This window comes from Dermochelys coriacea, chromosome 4, assembly GCF_009764565.3.
Source record: "Dermochelys coriacea isolate rDerCor1 chromosome 4, rDerCor1.pri.v4, whole genome shotgun sequence".
Classification (NCBI taxonomy): Eukaryota; Metazoa; Chordata; order Testudines; family Dermochelyidae; genus Dermochelys; species Dermochelys coriacea.
Genome location: NC_050071.1, coordinates 52,505,376 through 52,524,595, shown reverse-complemented (window position 1 = coordinate 52,524,595; position 19,220 = coordinate 52,505,376). Strand labels below are relative to the sequence as shown.

At 44.5% G+C, this 19,220-nt stretch overlaps 1 protein-coding gene across 7 annotated transcripts in view; it reads left to right on the top strand.

Annotated features, from left to right (window-relative positions):
* ELF2 (E74 like ETS transcription factor 2) overlaps positions 1-19,220 on the top strand; it is a 67,405-nt gene that overhangs the window by 19,639 nt on the left and 28,546 nt on the right. Inside the window, exon 1 of one of the 7 annotated variants that reach the window (XM_038398698.1) lies at positions 12,259-13,630. The exons of the other annotated variants lie outside the window; for them this stretch is intronic. Coding sequence (XP_038254626.1) covers positions 13,573-13,630 — 58 coding nt within the window. The 5' untranslated portion in view covers positions 12,259-13,572. Of the gene's footprint in view, positions 1-12,258; positions 13,631-19,220 lie in introns of those variants that run through there. 7 annotated transcript variants of the gene reach the window in all.

The window sequence follows — 19,220 nt, the reverse complement described above, 5'->3', positions numbered from 1 at the left end:
GTTCTCACTTTCAGGTGACGTAAACAAAAAGCAGGCAGCATTATCTCCTGCAAATTGAAAGCAAACTTGTTTGTCTGAGCGATTTGGCTGAAGTAGGACTGAGTGGACTTTTAGGCTCTAAAGTTTTACGTTGTTTTATTTTTGAATGCAGTTACTTTTTGGTACATATTTCTACATTTGTAAGTTCAACTTTCATGATAAAGAGATTGCACTACAATACTTGTATTAGGTGAATTGAAAAATACTATTTTTTTTACAGTGCAAATATCTAATCAAAAATAAAGTAAGCACTGTACAATTTTTATTCTGTTGTAACTGAAATCAATATATTTGAAAATATAGAAAACATCGGAAAATATTTAACAGCGTGATTAATTGTAATTAATTTTTTTAATTGCTTGACAACCCTAGTATATACACAAGTTATTTAGAACATAAATTCTATCCCTATATCTACAAATAGGAAAATGGGGATTAAATTGTTAATTCTACACCCTTCAGTTATACTAACCAAAGAGTGATGGATGTACTGGTGAATTCTCTTTTTTCAGTTCATGAACAGCAGGCATCCCTTAAAACTGAAATCTTTGATGGCATCTTCTGCCATGCAACTCCGGTGTGTTTCCTTCCTTGACAAAATAACAAGCAATAGTCTAGTAAGACACTGGGTGCCATAGTTATATCTGTACCTTTCCACCTCCTTGAAGTGCACTAATAGGAGCAGTCTTGTAAGGGTTCCTTTTATCCCTTTTACAGGTCCAGGGTTTGTCTTTTGACCTGGCAACAGGTATCAGCAATGACTTGAAAAGCTAATTTCAGAAGTATTCAGGGATGGAAAATTAAACGATGTGCCATTCTGTGGCTGAGAATCTGATTTCTTGTAGTCTTTTCTACTAGGTCTGTACAGGTTTTGAAATGCTAGACCTTAAAATCATATAATTCTAACTTGGAAGGTATCCCCTCAACTCCCAAATTCAATTCAAACTGCTACAGAAGAAATGGAAAAGCCTGAAACTCCTACATTCAAATGTCGGTTTGTGATATTCGAATCATGTTGTAAATTAAAATGAGTGAAAGGGAGCAACATAACCAATGTAACTTTTAGATCTTGCTTCTATGTCAGGAAGAAGCAGTCCCTGACAGTTGTCTTTGTGGTACTTCACCATTGTTAAACAGTTAACTTTTGGAATCTAAAGCCTATAAGAATATTCTAAGGAAGCTTTTGGAATAGAACATAACATGTCTGCCTCAGCGCGCTCTGTTAATAGTTCCTCTTGCTGAGCAGCGTCTTCCTGTTCAAATAGTCTTTCTCCAGCATAGAACTGCAAAAATAGCATTGTGGGACAGTCAAAGTTTGGGGCATAAGCTTTTTTTTTTTTTTTTTTTTTTTTAAATTTAAATACTGAAGACTCCACTTGGGATCTGAAAAGTAAAGTTATGCTCTTTCTGGTTCAGGCAGTACTGCTACCTTTTTAATTAAAAAAAAAAAAATCAGCAAGCCAAATGTTTATTATACCTATCCAATTTCATACTGTCTGCCCAAGCTGCATCCTATCCCTTGAGTTCCATAGTATTTCATAGGTGAACACACAGCAGCATTTTTTCTTTGTTTGGAACTTATTTAACAATTGATGCATGAGTCAGAATAAAATCCAGTTCACTATCAAAGCTTGGTGGGCTCTGCAGTACAAAATGGACTTAAATAGTTAAACATTTTACTTTTATCATTAAAGTCAGCAGATCTATAAAAATACATTTTAAATCATCATATTTCAGAGTTGAGCTGCATTTTAAGGCCATTATTAATAGCAAGCTGCAGGATCATAATAAAGGTTTACATAACTATAGGGAGCAGAGTACCTATTCAGAATCTACAGTAACGGATAGGGTATAACAGCCTATTGTTTTAGTTATTACAAGGAAATCTTATTTTATGGAGTTACAAGGGACAGTGATCCATTTCCTTTAAGATGATCAAGGAGCTAGTTCTTGGAAAGCAAGAACCAAATTAAATTAATAGGGTGCATGTTTAAAACAAGCAAAAGGAAGTATTTCTTCACACAACGTACAGTCAATCTGTGGAACTCTTTGCCAGATATTGTAATGGTCAAGACTATAACAGAGTTCAAAAAAGAACTAGATAAATTAATGGAGGATAGCTCCATCAATGGCTATTTGCCAGGATGGGCAGGGATGGTGTCCCTAGCCTCTGTTTGCCAGAAGCTGGGAATGGGCGATGGATAGATCACTTGATTATCTGTTCTGCTAATTCCCTCTGAAGCACCTGGCATTGGCTGTGGTCGGAAGACAGGATACTGGGGTAGATGGACCTTGGGTCTGACCCAGTATTGCCATTCTTATGTAAGATAGCTGAACTGGTACTTAAATGCAATCTGTGAACCCTGTTTTCCCCTAGATCTAACTATGTGAATACATTAGTGTTCTAAATTCTAACTGGACATGTAATGGAGAGAGAGTTCTGGTAAGCCGCCAGGCTGAGCTGAAATCACAGGGCTTTATCATGTGAAAGTTTTAGTCAATACCTGCTTGTGCCCCAACAAAGTCTTACTACATTGCACGATAATAGATGGGGCTAGAATTTAGGCAGTGCATCTTCAAAATTCTCTTCTATCTGAAAAGCTACTTTTCCTGTTTATGGATGACAGTATTCAGACACAGGATAATAAGTGTATTCTCATTGTGTAAGCACTGCTTGCCATGTAACTTGCTGTAAATCCACCTTCCAGGAGCGGTCTGTTGTGGGTTCAAGCTTTAAGTGGACATTTCTTCAAACTTGTAGTTTTGGCATAACTGGAATTTTACTTACGCTTCATGTATCATACACTGTCCATGCATCATTGGGTTGCTTCTGCTATATGCTCTGTACTGCTCTATTTACATGAGCATTGTTTCCCACATCTGCTCTGTTTTCCTTCCACACAGGTGAGAAGGTGATGGCTCAGTTTCAGTAGAAAAAGGCTTAGAGTTAGAGGACTTGTTTTACTAGAAGGTGGGACCTTGGCAGGGCTGCTAGCTCCTTGAGCATACCTAGAGGCTCAGGGTGGCATTCAGAGCTGTCAGCTGGTGTTTGATGGGCTGCTTGTATAAAAGTGGCCATTAGTCAAGAGGGCTGTACAGGTTTCTGGACTTAGCATAAGTGATGATTGTACAGGTATATAAAAACCACAAGGTCTCTACTTATTGGAAGAAAGAGATTATCTTGGTGAGATGATTTCCCAGCTTTTTACTACTCTGAAGTTCTTAAGAGTAAAATATTAATAACAATCTATTAATATACCTATAGTACATTGGGAATGTGAACTATTATTGACTTAGCTATTACATAATGATTTCTTAAGAGTTGATCATAGATGTGGACGTCACTAATTGAAGATGGAAGTTTCTGTAGGCATGCCCATTTTCCCGTTCTTCAGCACAGAAAGGTTCATAGAGCTGAGTTTAGCAGCAGCATGTAAACAGGTAAATTGTTTTCCTCTCTAATACATATCCGAAAATTGAAATAACAATACATGTAGGCTCTCCTGGTGGAGTGAGACAGACACTAGAGTGTGCAAAATAATCCTCCCCTGTTGAGGCCTGCATCTCAACAAGTGTTTTATGAAGGACCATGTGGCTGTATTGCAGGTTGCTTGCTAAGGGGATGTGTCCACCTCAAAAACATAGATTATCTATGTGCAGAAGAGAATCTGTTTGCTTTGTGTGACTCGTCATCTGATGGATGAACAAAAGGTCTTCAATATCTAGATCCCTCACTGCCAGTATGCAAACTCTGTGTTTAGGTTTTTTTTGTTTTTGTTTTTTTACTTTCCGTTCCAGTTGTGACAGTTTTCCCATCAAACATTGTGGTTTAGATAAAAGGACTGATGCCATTACCTGTGACTTGAGATGTTGAACGGACTTGAATGATGGGTTCATCCTGAGAATCGGCTTTGTCAGCATGAAAAAGGCAAAACTGAGGCTTCTATGAATGGACTAGAATGCTTTGAGGGGGTCAATAAACATGTGGACCAAGGGGATCCAGTGGATATAGTGTGCTTAGATTTTCAGAAAGCCTTTGACAAGGTCCCTCGCGAAAGGGTTTTAAGCAAAGTAAGCTGCCACGGGATAAGAGGGAAGGTGCTCTCGTGGATTGGTAACTGGTTAAAAGATAGGAAACTAAGGGTAGGTATAAATGGTCAGTTTTCAGACTGGAAAGCGGCAAATAGTGGTGTCTCTCAGGCAATGTTCCCTCTAATTTTTGACAGGCCGTGTGTGCAAAAAAAGTCTGTTCAAATTTTTGTTTGTGCAGTGTTTTGCCGTGTGCACAGGGTTTAGGATCTGTATGCACGCGCATAGCTTAGAGGGAACAGTGCCCTCAGGGGTCTGTGCTGGGACCAGTAATATTCAACATACTCATAAATGATCTGGAAAAAGGGATAAACAGTGAGGTGGCAAAATTTGACGATGATACAAAATTACTAAAGATAGTCAAGATCCAGGCAAAAAGAAAAGGAGTACTTGTGGCACCTTAGAGACTAACAAATTTATTAGAGCATAAGCTTTCGTGAGCTACAGCTCACTTCATGGGATGCATTTGGTGGAAAAAACAGAGGAGAGATTTATATACACACACACACAGAGAACATGAAACAATGGGTTTATCATACACACTGTAAGGAGAGTGATCACTTAAGATAAGCCATCACCCACAGCAGGGGGGGGAAAGGAGGAAAACCTTCCATGGTGACAAGCAGGTAGGCTAATTCCAGCAGTTAACAAGAATATCAGAGGAACAGTGGGGGGTGGGGTGGAGAAATACCATGGGGAAATAGTTTTACTTTGTGTAATGACTCATCCATTCCCAGTCTCTATTCAAGCCTAAATTAATTGTATCCAGTTTGCAAATTAATTCCAATTCAGCAGTCTCTTTGGAGTCTGTTTTTGAAGCTTTTTTGTTGAAGTATAGCCACTCTTAGGTCTGTGATCGAGTGACCAGAGAGATTGAAGTGTTCTCCAACTGGTTTTTGAATGTTATAATTCTTGACGTCTGATTTGTGTCCATTCATTCTTTTACGTAGAGACTGTCCAGTTTGGCCAATGTACATGGCAGAGGGGCATTGCTGGCACATGATGGCATATATCACATTGGTAGATGCGCAGGTGAACGAGCCTCTGATAGTGTGGCTGATGTGATTAGGCCCTATGATGGTATCCCCTGAATAGATATGTGGACAGAGTTGGCAACGGGCTTTGTTGCAAGGATAGGTTCCTGGGTTAGTGGTTCTGTTGTGTGGTGTGTGGTTGCTGGTGAGTATTTGCTTCAGATTGGGGGGCTGTCTGTAAGCAAGGACTGGTCTGTCTCCCAAGATCTGTGAGAGTGATGGGTCGTCCTTCAGGATAGGTTGTAGATCCTTGATGATGCGTTGGAGAGGTTTTAGTTGGGGGCTGAAGGTGATGGCTAGTGGCGTTCTGTTGTTTTCTTTGTTGGGCCTGTCCTGTAGTAGGTGACTTCTGGGTACTCTTCTGGCTCTGTCAATCTGTTTCTTCACTTCAGCAGGTGGGTATTGTAGTTGTAGGAATGCATGATAGAGATCTTGTAGGTGTTTGTCTCTGTCTGAGGGGTTGGAGCAAATGCGGTTGTATCGTAGCGCTTGGCTGTAGACAATAGATCGAGTGGTATGATCTGGATGAAAGCTAGAGGCATGTAGGTAGGAATAGCGGTCAGTAGGTTTCCGATACAGGGTGGTGTTTATGTGACCGTCGCTTATTAGCACCGTAGTGTCCAGGAAGTGGATCTCTTGTGTGGACTGGTCCAGGCTGAGGTTGATGGTGGGATGGAAATTGTTGAAATCATGGTGGAATTCCTCAAGAGCTTCTTTTCCATGGGTCCAGATGATGAAGATGTCATCAATGTAGCGCAAGTAGAGTAGGGGCATTAGGGGACGAGAGCTGAGGAAGCGTTGTTCTAAGTCAGCCATAAAAATGTTGGCATACTGTGGGGCCATGCGGGTACCCATTGCAGTGCCGCTGATTTGAAGGTATACATTGTCACCAAATGTGAAATAGTTATGGGTCAGGACAAAGTCACAAAGTTCAGCCACCAGGTTAGCCGTGACAGTATCGGGGATACTGTTCCTGAGGGCTTGTAGTCCATCTTTGTGTGGAATGTTGGTGTAGAGGGCTTCTACATCCATAGTGGCTAGGATGGTGTTTTTAGGAAGATCACCAATGGACTGTAGTTTCCTCAGGAAATCGGTGGTGTCTCGAAGATAGCTGGGAGTGCTGGTAACGAAGGGCCTGAGGAGGGAGTCTACATAGCCAGACAATCCTGCTGTCAGGGTGCCAATGCCTGAGACCAGGAAGGTCTCTGTGGGTTAATATGTTGGTCAGAGGTGTGTTGGAAATATTCCTTGAGTCTGAGACGTCGAAAATAGGATTCTAGGTCACCACAGAACTGTATCATGTTCGTGGGGCTGGAGGGGCAAAAGGAGAGGCCCCGAGATAGGACAGATTCTTCAGCAAAGTAGCAAACAGGGAAAGATTAAGAATGAGCTCTCAAAACTGGATACTCTCATAAAGAACCAACCTTCCACACAAACTTCCTCGTGGCTGGACTTTACAAAAACTAGACAAGCCATTTACAAAACACACTTTGCTTCTCTACAAAAGAAAAAGGACACTAAGCTATCTAAACTACTATATGCCACAAGGGGCCACAACAATGGTTCCCGTAACCCACCCAGCAATATTGTTAATCTATCCAACTATACTCTTAGCCCAGCAGAAGAATCTGTCCTATCTCGGGGCCTCTCCTTTTGCCCCTCCACCCCCACGAACATGATACAGTTCTGTGGTGACCTAGAATCCTATTTTCGACGTCTCAGACTCAAGGAATATTTCCAACACACCTCTGACCAACATATTAACCCACAGAGACCTTCCTGCCAACACTACAAAAAGAAGGATTCTGGGTGGACTCCTCCTGAAGGTCGAAACAGCAGCCTGGATTTCTACATAGACTGCTTCCGCCGACGTGCACGAGCTGAAATTGTGGAAAAGCAGCATCGCTTACCCCATAACCTCAGCCATGCAGAACACAGTGCCATCCACAGCCTCAGAAACAACTCTGACATCATAATCAAAAAGGCTGACAAAGGAGGTGCTGTCGTCATCATGAATAGGTCGGAGTATGAACAAGAGGCTACTAGGCAGCTCTCCAACACCACTTTCTACAAGCCATTACCCTCTGATCCCACTGAGAGTTACCAAAAGAAACTACAGCATTTGCTCAAGAAACTCCCTGAAAAAGCACAAGAACAAATCCGCACAGACACACCCCTGGAGCCCCGACCTGGGGTATTCTATCTGCTACCCAAGATCCATAAACCTGGAAATCCTGGACGCCCCATCATCTCAGGCATTGGCACCCTGACAGCAGGATTGTCTGGCTATGTAGACTCGCTCCTCAGGCCCTTCGTTACCAGCACTCCCAGCTATCTTCGAGACACCACCGATTTCCTGAGGAAACTACAGTCCATTGGTGATCTTCCTAAAAACACCATCCTAGCCACTATGGATGTAGAAGCCCTCTACACCAACATTCCACACAAAGATGGACTACAAGCCCTCAGGAACAGTATCCCCGATACTGTCACGGCTAACCTGGTGGCTGAACTTTGTGACTTTGTCCTGACCCATAACTATTTCACATTTGGTGACAATGTATACCTTCAAATCAGCGGCACTGCAATGGGTACCCGCATGGCCCCACAGTATGCCAACATTTTTATGGCTGACTTAGAACAACGCTTCCTCAGCTCTCGTCCCCTAATGCCCCTACTCTACTTGCGCTACATTGATGACATCTTCATCATCTGGACCCATGGAAAAGAAGCCCTTGAGGAATTCCACCAGGATTTCAACAATTTCCATCCCACCATCAACCTCAGCCTGGACCAGTCCACACAAGAGATCCACTTCCTGGACACTACGGTGCTAATAAGCGATGGTCACATAAACACCACCCTGTATCGGAAACCTACTGACCGCTATTCCTACCTACATGCCTCTAGCTTTCATCCAGATCATACCACTCGATCTATTGTCTACAGCCAAGCGCTACGATATAACCGCATTTGCTCCAACCCCTCAGACTGAGACAAACACCTACAAGATCTCTATCATGCATTCCTACAACTACAATACCCACCTGCTGAAGTGAAGAAACAGATTGACAGAGCCAGAAGAGTACCCAGAAGTCACCTACTACAGGACAGGCCCAACAAAGAAAACAACAGAACGCCACTAGCCATCACCTTCAGCCCCCAACTAAAACCTCTCCAACGCATCATCAAGGATCTACAACCTATCCTGAAGGACGACCCATCACTCTCACAGATCTTGGGAGACAGACCAGTCCTTGCTTACAGACAGCCCCCCAATCTGAAGCAAATACTCACCAGCAACCACACACCACACAACAGAACCACTAACCCAGGAACCTATCCTTGCAACAAAGCCCGTTGCCAACTCTGTCCACATATCTATTCAGGGGATACCATCATAGGGCCTAATCACATCAGCCACACTATCAGAGGCTCGTTCACCTGCGCATCTACCAATGTGATATATGGCATCATGTGCCAGCAATGCCCCTCTGCTATGTACATTGGCCAAACTGGACAGTCTCTACGTAAAAGAATGAATGGACACAAATTAGACGTCAAGAATTAAACATTCAAAAACCAGTTGGAGAACACTTCAATCTCTCTGGTCACTCGATCACAGACCTAAGAGTGGCTATACTTCAACAAAAAAGCTTCAAAAACAGACTCCAAGGAGAGACTGCTGAATTGGAATTAATTTGCAAACTGGATACAATTAACTTAGGCTTGAATAGAGACTGGGAATGGATGAGTCATTACACAAAGTAAAACTATTTCCCCATGGTATTTCTCCCTCCCACCCCACCCCCCACTGTTCCTCTGATATTCTTGTTAACTGCTGGAATTAGCCTACCTTGCTTGTCACCATGAAAGGTTTTCCTCCTTTCTCCCCCCTGCTGCTGGTGATGGCTTATCTTAAGTGATCACTCTCCTTACAGTGTGTATGATAAACCCATTGTTTCATGTTCTCTGTGTGTGTGTATTTAAATCTCTCCTCTGTTTTTTCCACCAAATGCATCCGATGAAGTGAGCTGTAGCTCACGAAAGCTTATGCTCTAATAAATTTGTTAGTCTCTAAGGTGCCACAAGTACTCCTTTTCTTTTTGCGAATACAGACTAACACGGCTGCTACTCTGAAACCTAAGATCCAGGCAGATTGCGAAGAGTTACAAAACGATTTCTCAAAACTGGGTGACTGGGCAACAAAATGGCAGATGAAATTTAATGTTGATAAATGCAAAGTAATGCACATTGGAAAGCATAATCCCAACTATACATATAAAATGATGAGGTCTAAATAAGCTGTTACCACTCAAGAAAGAGATCTTGGAATTATTGTGGATAGTTCTCTGAACACATCCACTCACTGTGAAGCAGCAGTCCCAAAAGCGAACAAAATGCTGGGAATAATTAAGAAAGGGATAGATAATAGGACAGAAAATATCATATCGTCTCTATATAAATCCATGGTACGTCCACATCTTGAATACTATGTGAAGATGTGGTCACCCCATCTCAAAAAAGATATATTGGACTTGGTAAGGTTCAGAAAAGGGCAACAAAAATGATTAGGGGTATGGAACGGCCTCTGTATGAGGAGAGATTAATAAGACTGGAACATTTTAGCTTGGAAAAGAGACAACTAAGGGGAGATATGATTGAGGTCTATAACATCATGACTGGTGTAGAGAAAGTAGATAAGGAAGTGTTGTTTACTACTTCTCATAACAGAAGAACTAGGGGTCACCAAATGAAATTAATAGGCAGCAGGTTTAAAACAAAAGGAAGTATTTTTTTTACATAATGCACAGTCAACCTATGGAACTCCTTGCCAGAGAATGTTGTGAAGGCCAAGACCATAACAGGGTTCAAAAAAGAACTAGATAAATTCATGGAGGATAGGTCTATCAATGGCTATTTGCCAGGATGGGCAGGAATGGTGCCCCTAGTCTCTGTTTGCCAGAAGCTGGGAATGAGTAATAGGGGATGTATCACTTCATGATTACCCTGTTCTGTTCATTCCCTCTGGAGTACCTGGCACTGGGCACTGTCAGAAGACAGGATACTGGGGTAGATGGACCTTTGGTCTGAGCGAGTAGGGCCGTTCTTATGACTTTCTAGAACTTTCTGGCTGATGTGACTGCTATATTTAAAAAACCAAAACACAACACTTGATAGAAGGAATAGAGACCCCTTCTAAAAAAGTTAAGGGAAGCCATCGGAGGACACTTACTCTACACTAGATGGGCCCCTGTGTAGCTGGCAGATGTATGAAAGAAACTGCTTTGAGCAAAACATACCGTCTATATCAACGGTTCTTAACAGGGGGTCTATGAACCCTTTCTGGGGGACCACCGGTCCCCACAGCTAAAACCCAGAGCCTGAGCCCCAGCACTTCCCATGGGGCTGAAGCTCCAATCCCAAGTGTCCCCCTGCAGGGCTGAAGCTGGGAGCAGTGGGGCTGAATCCTGGAGCCCCAAGCCCCAGTGCTCTCCATGGGGCAGAAGCCCTGAGCCCATGTGCAGAGTTGGGGGGCACAGGGGCTGTTGCCTTCCCCCCCCAAAAAAACTACAGCACAAAGCATGGCAGTCCTGGGGCAGCTTTCTTCCCGCACATTCTTCCCGCCCCCTCCCCCCATTCTCTCCTGGCAAACAGCCCCAGCTATCCCCCTCTTCCTGCACCCTGAGCTACCCTCCTGCCCACACAGAGCCCCTAGCTATCCCTCTCCCTGAGCTTTTTTCAAACTTTTTGAGGTGAGCCCCTCACCTTTTGAGTTATAATTTTTGGTTGTACCCTCCACCCGACAAGCAGGCAACCTGCTGAGGTGAGTCAGGGAGAAGTGGCACTCCCTCCCCAGATGCTGCTGTGCAGAGCTGGCCCCTGCCTACCCAAAATAGAAGTCAAACTATGCCTATGCCCGAGTCGTCGTCCCCCCACCCCACCGGGCCCTGGAGTTCTTGTAGCATGTTGTGGGGGGCCTCAGAAAGAAAAAGGTTGAGAACCCTTGGTCTAGATAAAGATTCCTTCTGAAAAGTACTAGTGCACTGGATATAATGCTTATACCCAGTTGGGTACTTTTTACAGTCACAGTGAGACACTGTTGAAAAAACTTCAATATGTAGCATAATTTTGCTGATGTTAATAACTGCTCCCAGTACACACTGTTTCAGTTTCAGATTACAGTATAGTTTATAGGTGGACTCTGATCAGTAAACAAAGGATGGAAATTCTCTCAATATCGCTTCTGTAGGTACTTCCTTTCATGTCAGGCAGTGAAAGGCTGGATTTTTCCACTAAGTAATCTGCTCTGAATTATCTTTAGATATTAAAGTTTTTAGAGTAGAATCGCACTACTTAAAGTCAAAATGCTTACTGATCAAGGTGCCTACAGTTGCTAATCTAAGGACAGCTCATTTGCTATGAGATTTAACCTGATTTGGTGGGAAGGGTTAAAATTTCCTAAGAGTCATGCCATTATTTGGTAGACAACTAGTAGCTAGACCTGTGTTTGCACATGATCTTTCTCATAGAAAACTCAGTGCACAGTGGCTGCCTTTCATTTGCCTAAATGAAGACCTGGAGTTTGCCTAGGACAAGACCTGGAACTTTTCACAATTCCTAGAGAGATTTAGGTTGGATATTAGGAAAAACTTTTTCACTAGGAGGGTGGTGAAACACTTGCATGCGTTACCTAGGGAGGTGGTGGAATCTCCTTCCTTAGAAGTTTTTAAGTCAGGCTTGACAAAGCCCTGGCTGGGATGATTTAGTTGGGGATTGGTCCTGCTTTGAGCAGGGGGTTGGACTAGATGACCTCCTGAGGTCCTTCCAACCCTGATATTCTATGAAGGTTATAAAGCTGTTGGAGTCTTCCAGTTCTAAGACTGATGGAAGCTATCAACCTCCGTGTATCTATGGTCTCCCTCAGTAATCAGAATCTTAAATAGATGCTATGATTGAATTATTGTCAGGTGGAGGAACTCTACATGCAGTGGGAGAAATGCTATACCTTGGCACATCTTCTATCAACAAGGCTTAGAGATGCACTTCACAGAGCTAGCTGGTCCAGAAAAAATATTTCTGCCAAATCTGAATAAGTAACTCATCGTATTTATGAAATGTGAGACTACAGTGAATTATAATATAATCCCAGTTCTTTTGAAATAGTCATCTGTTGTGGCTGAGTCAAAGGTGAAGGTAAACAGAGTTTAGCAGTTAGGCTAGAGTTGTGGGACAGCTTAATTTTTTTTTAATACATCCATGGCAGTAGCTAAGGCTCATCCCGAATTTGTTTGTGGAACTGAATCTCAACCTAATTTACCAATCTCTTGCAAAGTTTCTTTGTTAAACTACTTTGGAATGGACATAGGCAACAAGGCAGTGCTGGAAGAATGCATTTTAGCCTGCGGCTGACTTTCATATGTCTTCCTGATTCTGGTCTGCGGACGTTTGGGAAGCCTTTCATGATCTCCAACTCCTCAGGGCCCGAGGGGCTTGTGCTCCAGGAGGAATGGGGAGACAGAGCCTGGACACCTAACGGGACGAAGCTCCCTCCCTTCTATATAAAGGCTAGACTCCTCGGAGGAAGATGCGTTGCATGAGCAAAGCCGCCTCGCTGACAGCACGGGTGAGGAGCCTACTGCCATTCTGCGCGATCCTTCCTGTCGGCCCCGGACTCGCTTCTCTCTGCACAGGGACCCGCCGTTGGCCCTCCTCGGGGCTGGCTCTCGCCTGCCGAGCAGGTGCCACCTCGCTGACAGCGGGGACGTTTGAGGAAAGTTGTCGCTCACCTGCCTGCTCCCAACTGAGCTGAGAAGGGCGGCGAGGATGCTCCGCAGCGCAATGGGCACGAGCCTCCGCTACCCACAGTCCGCAGACACCCAAGGCAGGGCCGCTGCGTTAGTGCGGAGTCCTGCCTTCTGCACCGGGGCACCGGCGAGCTGTGCAGGGCTGCGACTGCAGCGTTAGCCAAGGGAATGCTGGGACCTGCCCCGGGCTGCCGGAGCCTGTCGAGGGGAACCGGGCACAGCATTAGCTACTCGGTGCAGCCGGCAGCGGTGCCACTCCCCTGCCTCCTCCCCAGCCGCAGGTGTCTGTTTCCCGGCCTGCGCTTGCCCCCTCCCGCGCCGCGGGCTCCGTCGCTTGCTCTCTGTTGCTGCTGTGAGTGGCAGCCCGCCACTTCCTGTCTGAGGCTGGCGGCGGAAGGATCGCGTGTGCTGTGCTGGAGGAAGCGCTCCCCTGCCGCCGCGTTGTGTTGTGGGGGTGACCCGCGCTGGGCTGGCTGGCGGGCCGCTCGGTGTGCGGAAGGATCCGCGCCGTGTGCCCGCCCCGCGTTGGGGCCGCGTGTGACCGAGCCAGCCCGCTCTGCGCTCCCTGCGAGTCAATGTGAAGCCGCTCCAGCCTCATAAACATGGCGACTTCGCTGCATGAGGGGCCCACGAACCAGCTCGACCTGCTCATCCGAGCCGGTAGGTACCCCGCACAAGTTTCCTCTCCGCCTCGGGGCTGTGCGGCGGAGGCTGCGAGGGTAGCTGCGCACCCTTGGGGCTGAAGCAATGGAGGACAAATCAGGAAGTGATCACCTTGGGTAGCAACCTGGTTGGCATGGGGCTGGGTAGCAGGCCGGCGGGCACCTGTGTCTGCGCAGGGGAGCCCCTGCCTTCGGGGAAGTTGTGTCGGGGCGGGTAGCGGAGTTTTGTGGGGTTTGTGCTGCTAGGGAGACAACCAGGAAGTGTGTGGGTTTGTCCGTTCTCCTCCCTCCCTGCCGTCCCTCCTCCCGCCGCTGCCGCCACGCTGTCTGAGCAGAGAGGCCGTGGGCAGCCGCTTCCCCGCGCAAACACTCGTCCGCTCCCTGCATTGGTCGGGGTGGGGGCAGTTGCCCCGTTCTTCGGACTGGCGGGCTTCGTGCGGCCCGGGGGTGCTGTACCCTGAGCCCGTTGTTCCTGTGCCCTTTAAATTCCCCTCTCGCAGAGGCTGGGATCTGTGCTGCTGAGGCGGGGCAGGCTCGGGAGCTGCAGGGAGATGGCCCGGCCCACGTGTGCGGCCGGGGGGGGGTAGTGCCCGGGGTGATAAAGGAAAGTCAGTCTCCCCCTCCCCCACAAAACCCTATAGCGGAAGCGCCGAGCACCCTCAGGGGCCCGAGTTCGGGGGGAGTGAGAGCCCCGCTCACCAATCAACTACCGGGGACGTTCGGAATCAGAACGTTGAGGTCTTTGGAGGCGGGGCTCGGCCCGGCCGGACCAATGCGAGCGGGGTAGGAGGGTGAGCGGCAGCTCCCCGTGGCGCTGACAATGCGCGTATGGAATTGGAGGGAAGAGGGTTGTAAACACGGAAGTGGGGGGTGGGGGTAAGGGGATGGCTGAGTGCGGGGGGGGGGCGCGGTTGGGACGGGGCCGTCCCTGCTGCCTGGCAGCCGTCTCCCTGCTTGGCCGCGGGAGAAGTTCAGTGTCACTCCGGCCAGAGGCGAGGGAAGCGGGCAGTCTCCTCGTGGGGTGGGAGTGACTTTTGCCTGCCCCTCGCTTGGAGCTGTAGTGAGCGGGCCCAGCCCGGGTTTTGGATCCCTGCACCCATGCTTCAGGCACTGGCTCTGCAGCGGGCAGCTTCGCTCCTTCACCAGCGCGCGTGGGGCTCCTGCCTCAACATCCTCCCCCTACGGCCCCGGAAGAAAGGCTCGACCTTCCCGCCACGCCCCCCAGCAGGGTATATGTGCGGCAGGGGCTACGGTGGTCTGCAGCAGACTGAACGTAATGGAAAGCGTTGGGCATGGTGTGCTACACAGACATACAAGTTTCAGAGTAGCAGCCGTGTTAGTCTGTATTTGCAAAAAGAAAAGGAGGACTTGTGGCACCTTAGAGACTAACAAATTTATTAGAGCATAAGCTTTCGTGAGCTACAGCTCACTTCATCGGATGCATTTGGTGGAAAAAAATCTCCACCAAATGCATCCGATGAGGTGAGCTGTAGCTCTCGAAAGCTTATGTTCAAATAAATTCGTTAGTCTCTAAGGTGCCACAAGTCCTCCTTTACTTTTTACAGACATACAAAACACACTTCTACAGTTACATTAACAGAGAAACCTGCAAACTTAAGTCTCTCTGTAGTCTAGCCGAACTGAAAGCTGTCTCCTTAACATCCCTGTGATTAAAATATCACTTGAGTGGTTTTGCTGTCCCACCTGCAGTGATGGATTAAGGGGATCACATTCATTTCAACCAAAGGATCTTCTACAGTAAATGAAAATTATTCTAGCATTACTGCCTTGCTGCCACTGCTATCCTGCTTCCCACTTTTTATGGAGGATGGTGGTGGGTCCCCCCCTTGGATACAAATCTTGAGTTCTCCTGGCCCAAAACCATGTATTTTCACCTTTATTCACCCCTAGCTGTATAGAAGGCATAGGTTCTTGTGGCTCCTGAGCAAAAAAAAAAAAAAAAAAAAAAAAAAAGAGAGAGACTGGGAATGTAATGAAGTAGCATCTCCAGACCACGGAGAGAGGAAATCTTATGTAGCTCAACAGTGATGCCTCCAGTCAACTAAAGCATATCCCAGGGAAATTCCATTTGGTCATCACTTATACACTGAAGCCACCATCCTGTATATTCAATGTGGAGGCGAGGAGAATAAAGAAAAAAGTGGTTGGACCTGCGTAGGGTGACAGAGTATCTGAGTGAAATTATTACTTTTTTTTTTTTTTGCAAATAATTATAAATACAGCAGTGTTATAATTTTTCAAAATAATGGGTTCTCAACTTGTCTGTGTATATGTATGTCTCAAACAGGTGTAACAGGGTTGTGACATTGCCCTTCCAATATTGCTAAATGAGAATGGGGTCCCAGGAAGATGGGTTGGAGAAACTGGGAAGCAAGGGGAAGGCAGTGTCCTTGTATAGAAAGAGTCTTAGAATGGAAAAAAATTGAGAACCACTGTTCCAAGGAATTATCTGCACAACCAGCTGAAGGATGCTAATGTTCTTTCATTTATAAGTCTATATAAAAATAAATTTTATTTGCATGTCTGTAAAGGTACAGTATTAACACTTTTCTTTTTCATTCCCATAACCGCTCCTTATCTATAAAACCATGATGTACAGACAGAATTCATGTTAAAGTATTGAGACTGGAGACTTCACACCTGTCTGGAATGCTGTTAAATGTATACAAAGTCAGGCATAAATCTACATAATGTGCCCTGTTTTTTTATTAAACTGTAAATTGTACAAATTTTGACTTAAAATTAAAGTATTTTTAAGGTGTTGCATGCCTTCTGGAACATATTTCATGAATGACAACAAAATTATACCATACAAAAACGTGGAAATGTATTTAGAAATATTTGAAAACAAAGATTAATCCATGTTCATTAGCATTTTAAGAACAAATTAAAGCTGGGATACAGTATAAACATTTTACTGCTGACTTAATCATTAGGGCTGTGATGTCAGGTATAAAATCATAGAAGTGTTGGGCTGGATAGAACTTTGAGAAGTTATCAAGTCCAGCCCCTTGCACTGTGGCAGGACCAAGTAAATCTAGACACTTCTCAGCTGTTTGTCCAACCTGTTTTTCAAAGCTTCCATTGATGGGGATTTTGCAGTCTCCCTTCAAAACGTATTTCAAAGCTTAACTACCCTTATAATTACAAAGATTTTCCCAATATCTAACCTAAATCTCTGTTGCTGCAGATTAAGCCTATTATTTTTTGTTCTATCTTCAGTGAACCTTGTGAACAGTTGATCACACTTGTCTTTATAGCAGCCCTTAATGTATTTGAAGAGCATTTTCAGGTTCCCCCTTAGTCTTTTCTCAAGACTAAATATGCCCAGTTTTTTAATCTTTCCTGATAGGTCAGGTTGTCTAAACTTTTTATCATTTTTGTTGCTCTTCTCTGGACTTTCCAATTTGTATGGATTTTTCCTAAAGTATGCTGCCGAGAATGGGGGACAGTACTCCAGCTGAGGCTTCACCAATGCTGAACAGAGCTGAAAAATTACCTCCTGTGTTTTACATATGACAGTCCTCTTAATACAGCCCAGAATATTAGCCTTTTTCATAACCATATCACATTCCTGACTCATACTCGGTTTGTGATTCATTATAAACCCCAGATCTTTTTCAGCAGTACTGCTGCCTGGCCAGTTATTCCCATTTTCTAGTTGTGAATTTGATTTTTCCTTCCTCATTGAATTTCATCTTGTTGATTTCAGATCAATTCTTCAATTCGTCCAGGTTGTTTTGAATTCTAATCATGTCCTCCAAAGTGCTTGCAACCCCTCCAAGTTTGGTGTCCTCTGAAAATTTTATACACACATTCTCCACACCATTATCCAAGTCATTAATGAAAATATTGAATAGTACCAGGCTGGACTGGCCCCTGTGGGACCCCTCTAGATAAGCCCTCCCAGTTTGACAGCAAACCATTGATAACTACTCTTTGAGTACAGTCTTTCAAAAAGTTGTATATCCACCTAATAGTAATTTCATCTAGATTGCGTTTCCCTAGTTCGTTTATGAGAATGTCATATGGGACTGTGTCAAAAGCTTAACTAAAATCAAGACATATAACATCTACTGCCCCCCCCCTTTCCCCACCCACTACTAGGCCATTAACCTTGTCAAGAAGGCAATTGGGTTGATTTGGCATGCTTCTCTCTTCATTGTCCTTCCTTTACAACTTAAGGATACAATTCTGGTGCCCTTAATCATGAGTAGTTACATAGAAGGTTTCATAGAGGCCTAGTATTTAAAACTGGAGGCAATCGATGGAGGATGGCTTGCAGGATGGAGTCAAGAAGTCTCTGGAATTTTGAGTTTGAATTAGACACCACCAGGTAGTTCAATCAGACTCTGACAAGTTGAATATTGATTTGATTTTTTTAAAATGTTATTTAATAATTGTTACTGCTTACGTTGGGAGACAACTACAATGGACACATTTGATATGTAAATGCTCTGTTGTCTATCAGTGTACTAAAGGAATATTAAAATGTTTTTGGTAAAATCAGGTATTTTCTATTGTACACAGAACTCCCCGTCTCTCCTGTCCCCAATACACACTTGAAACTATTTAAGATGAGCTTGTTTATTTCATTTAACTTCTTAAAATTCAGATTTTTAAAAGAGCAATATTTGTGTTTGGATTTATAATAAATAAAAAGCACCATCAGTCAAAAGCAATAGACACTCCAATAGGAGTTAGAAGAAGAAGAAAATGCAGGAAAAAAAGCAGCTCACCTGCCAACAGAACTTGCCTCTTGCAAACCAAAATATTCTGTATAAAATTACCTAAATTTGGTTAAATCCGCAAGGTTACCGCAGTTTTCACTATTGGGGAAAAAAAGAGTATGAAACTAGGAACAACTGAAGTCTGAATCATCTTAAGCCTGCCAAGAGAATACAAAGAATAGTAGGGATAGGATTGCCTGATCAACGCTAGCGGTGTATTTAAATGTAGTGTTCTTTTATCTTTTGTTCTTAATACTAGAGCTGTTAATGGTGTTAAATCATTTAGAAAGATGCAATTTGAAGATTAAATCCTTGTTGCCTTAGGCAAGTAGAGTAGGCCGAATGACTTCAGTGGGACTTACGAAGGTGAATAGGGTGAGCTGGTTGTGGCCCAAGACCTTGTCTTGACTACAGAATTGAACTGTTTGTAACTGAATCAGTTTAAGCATAAATAGTGTGTTCACACTAGCCATCCTGAATATAAATTTTGCCTCACATTTACAGAAGCCCTATCCTAAACAGTTTATTTTTCAATGCCTGCTGGGTATTCATCCTAGCTGAGCTCCCAGAAGTAGTGCATTCTGGCGGGTTTCACAAAGCCACGGGGACAATAGTGGGAGCATTAGCTGAATGCTTTCAGTTTGTGTGCATCCACAGTAGCAGCCAGATGATTTTGACTGACTTTATTAAGCCTGCTAAAAAGTGTCTTAAACCAGTTATTAGATCTTGGTAGACTGTCTGGGGTATTTTTGTGTGTGGACATAGTGTTCTATAGATGTGCTGGGATCTTTCACTGGTTTAATTTCCTTAGAGTAGAATAGGCCTAGATGTTTGCAA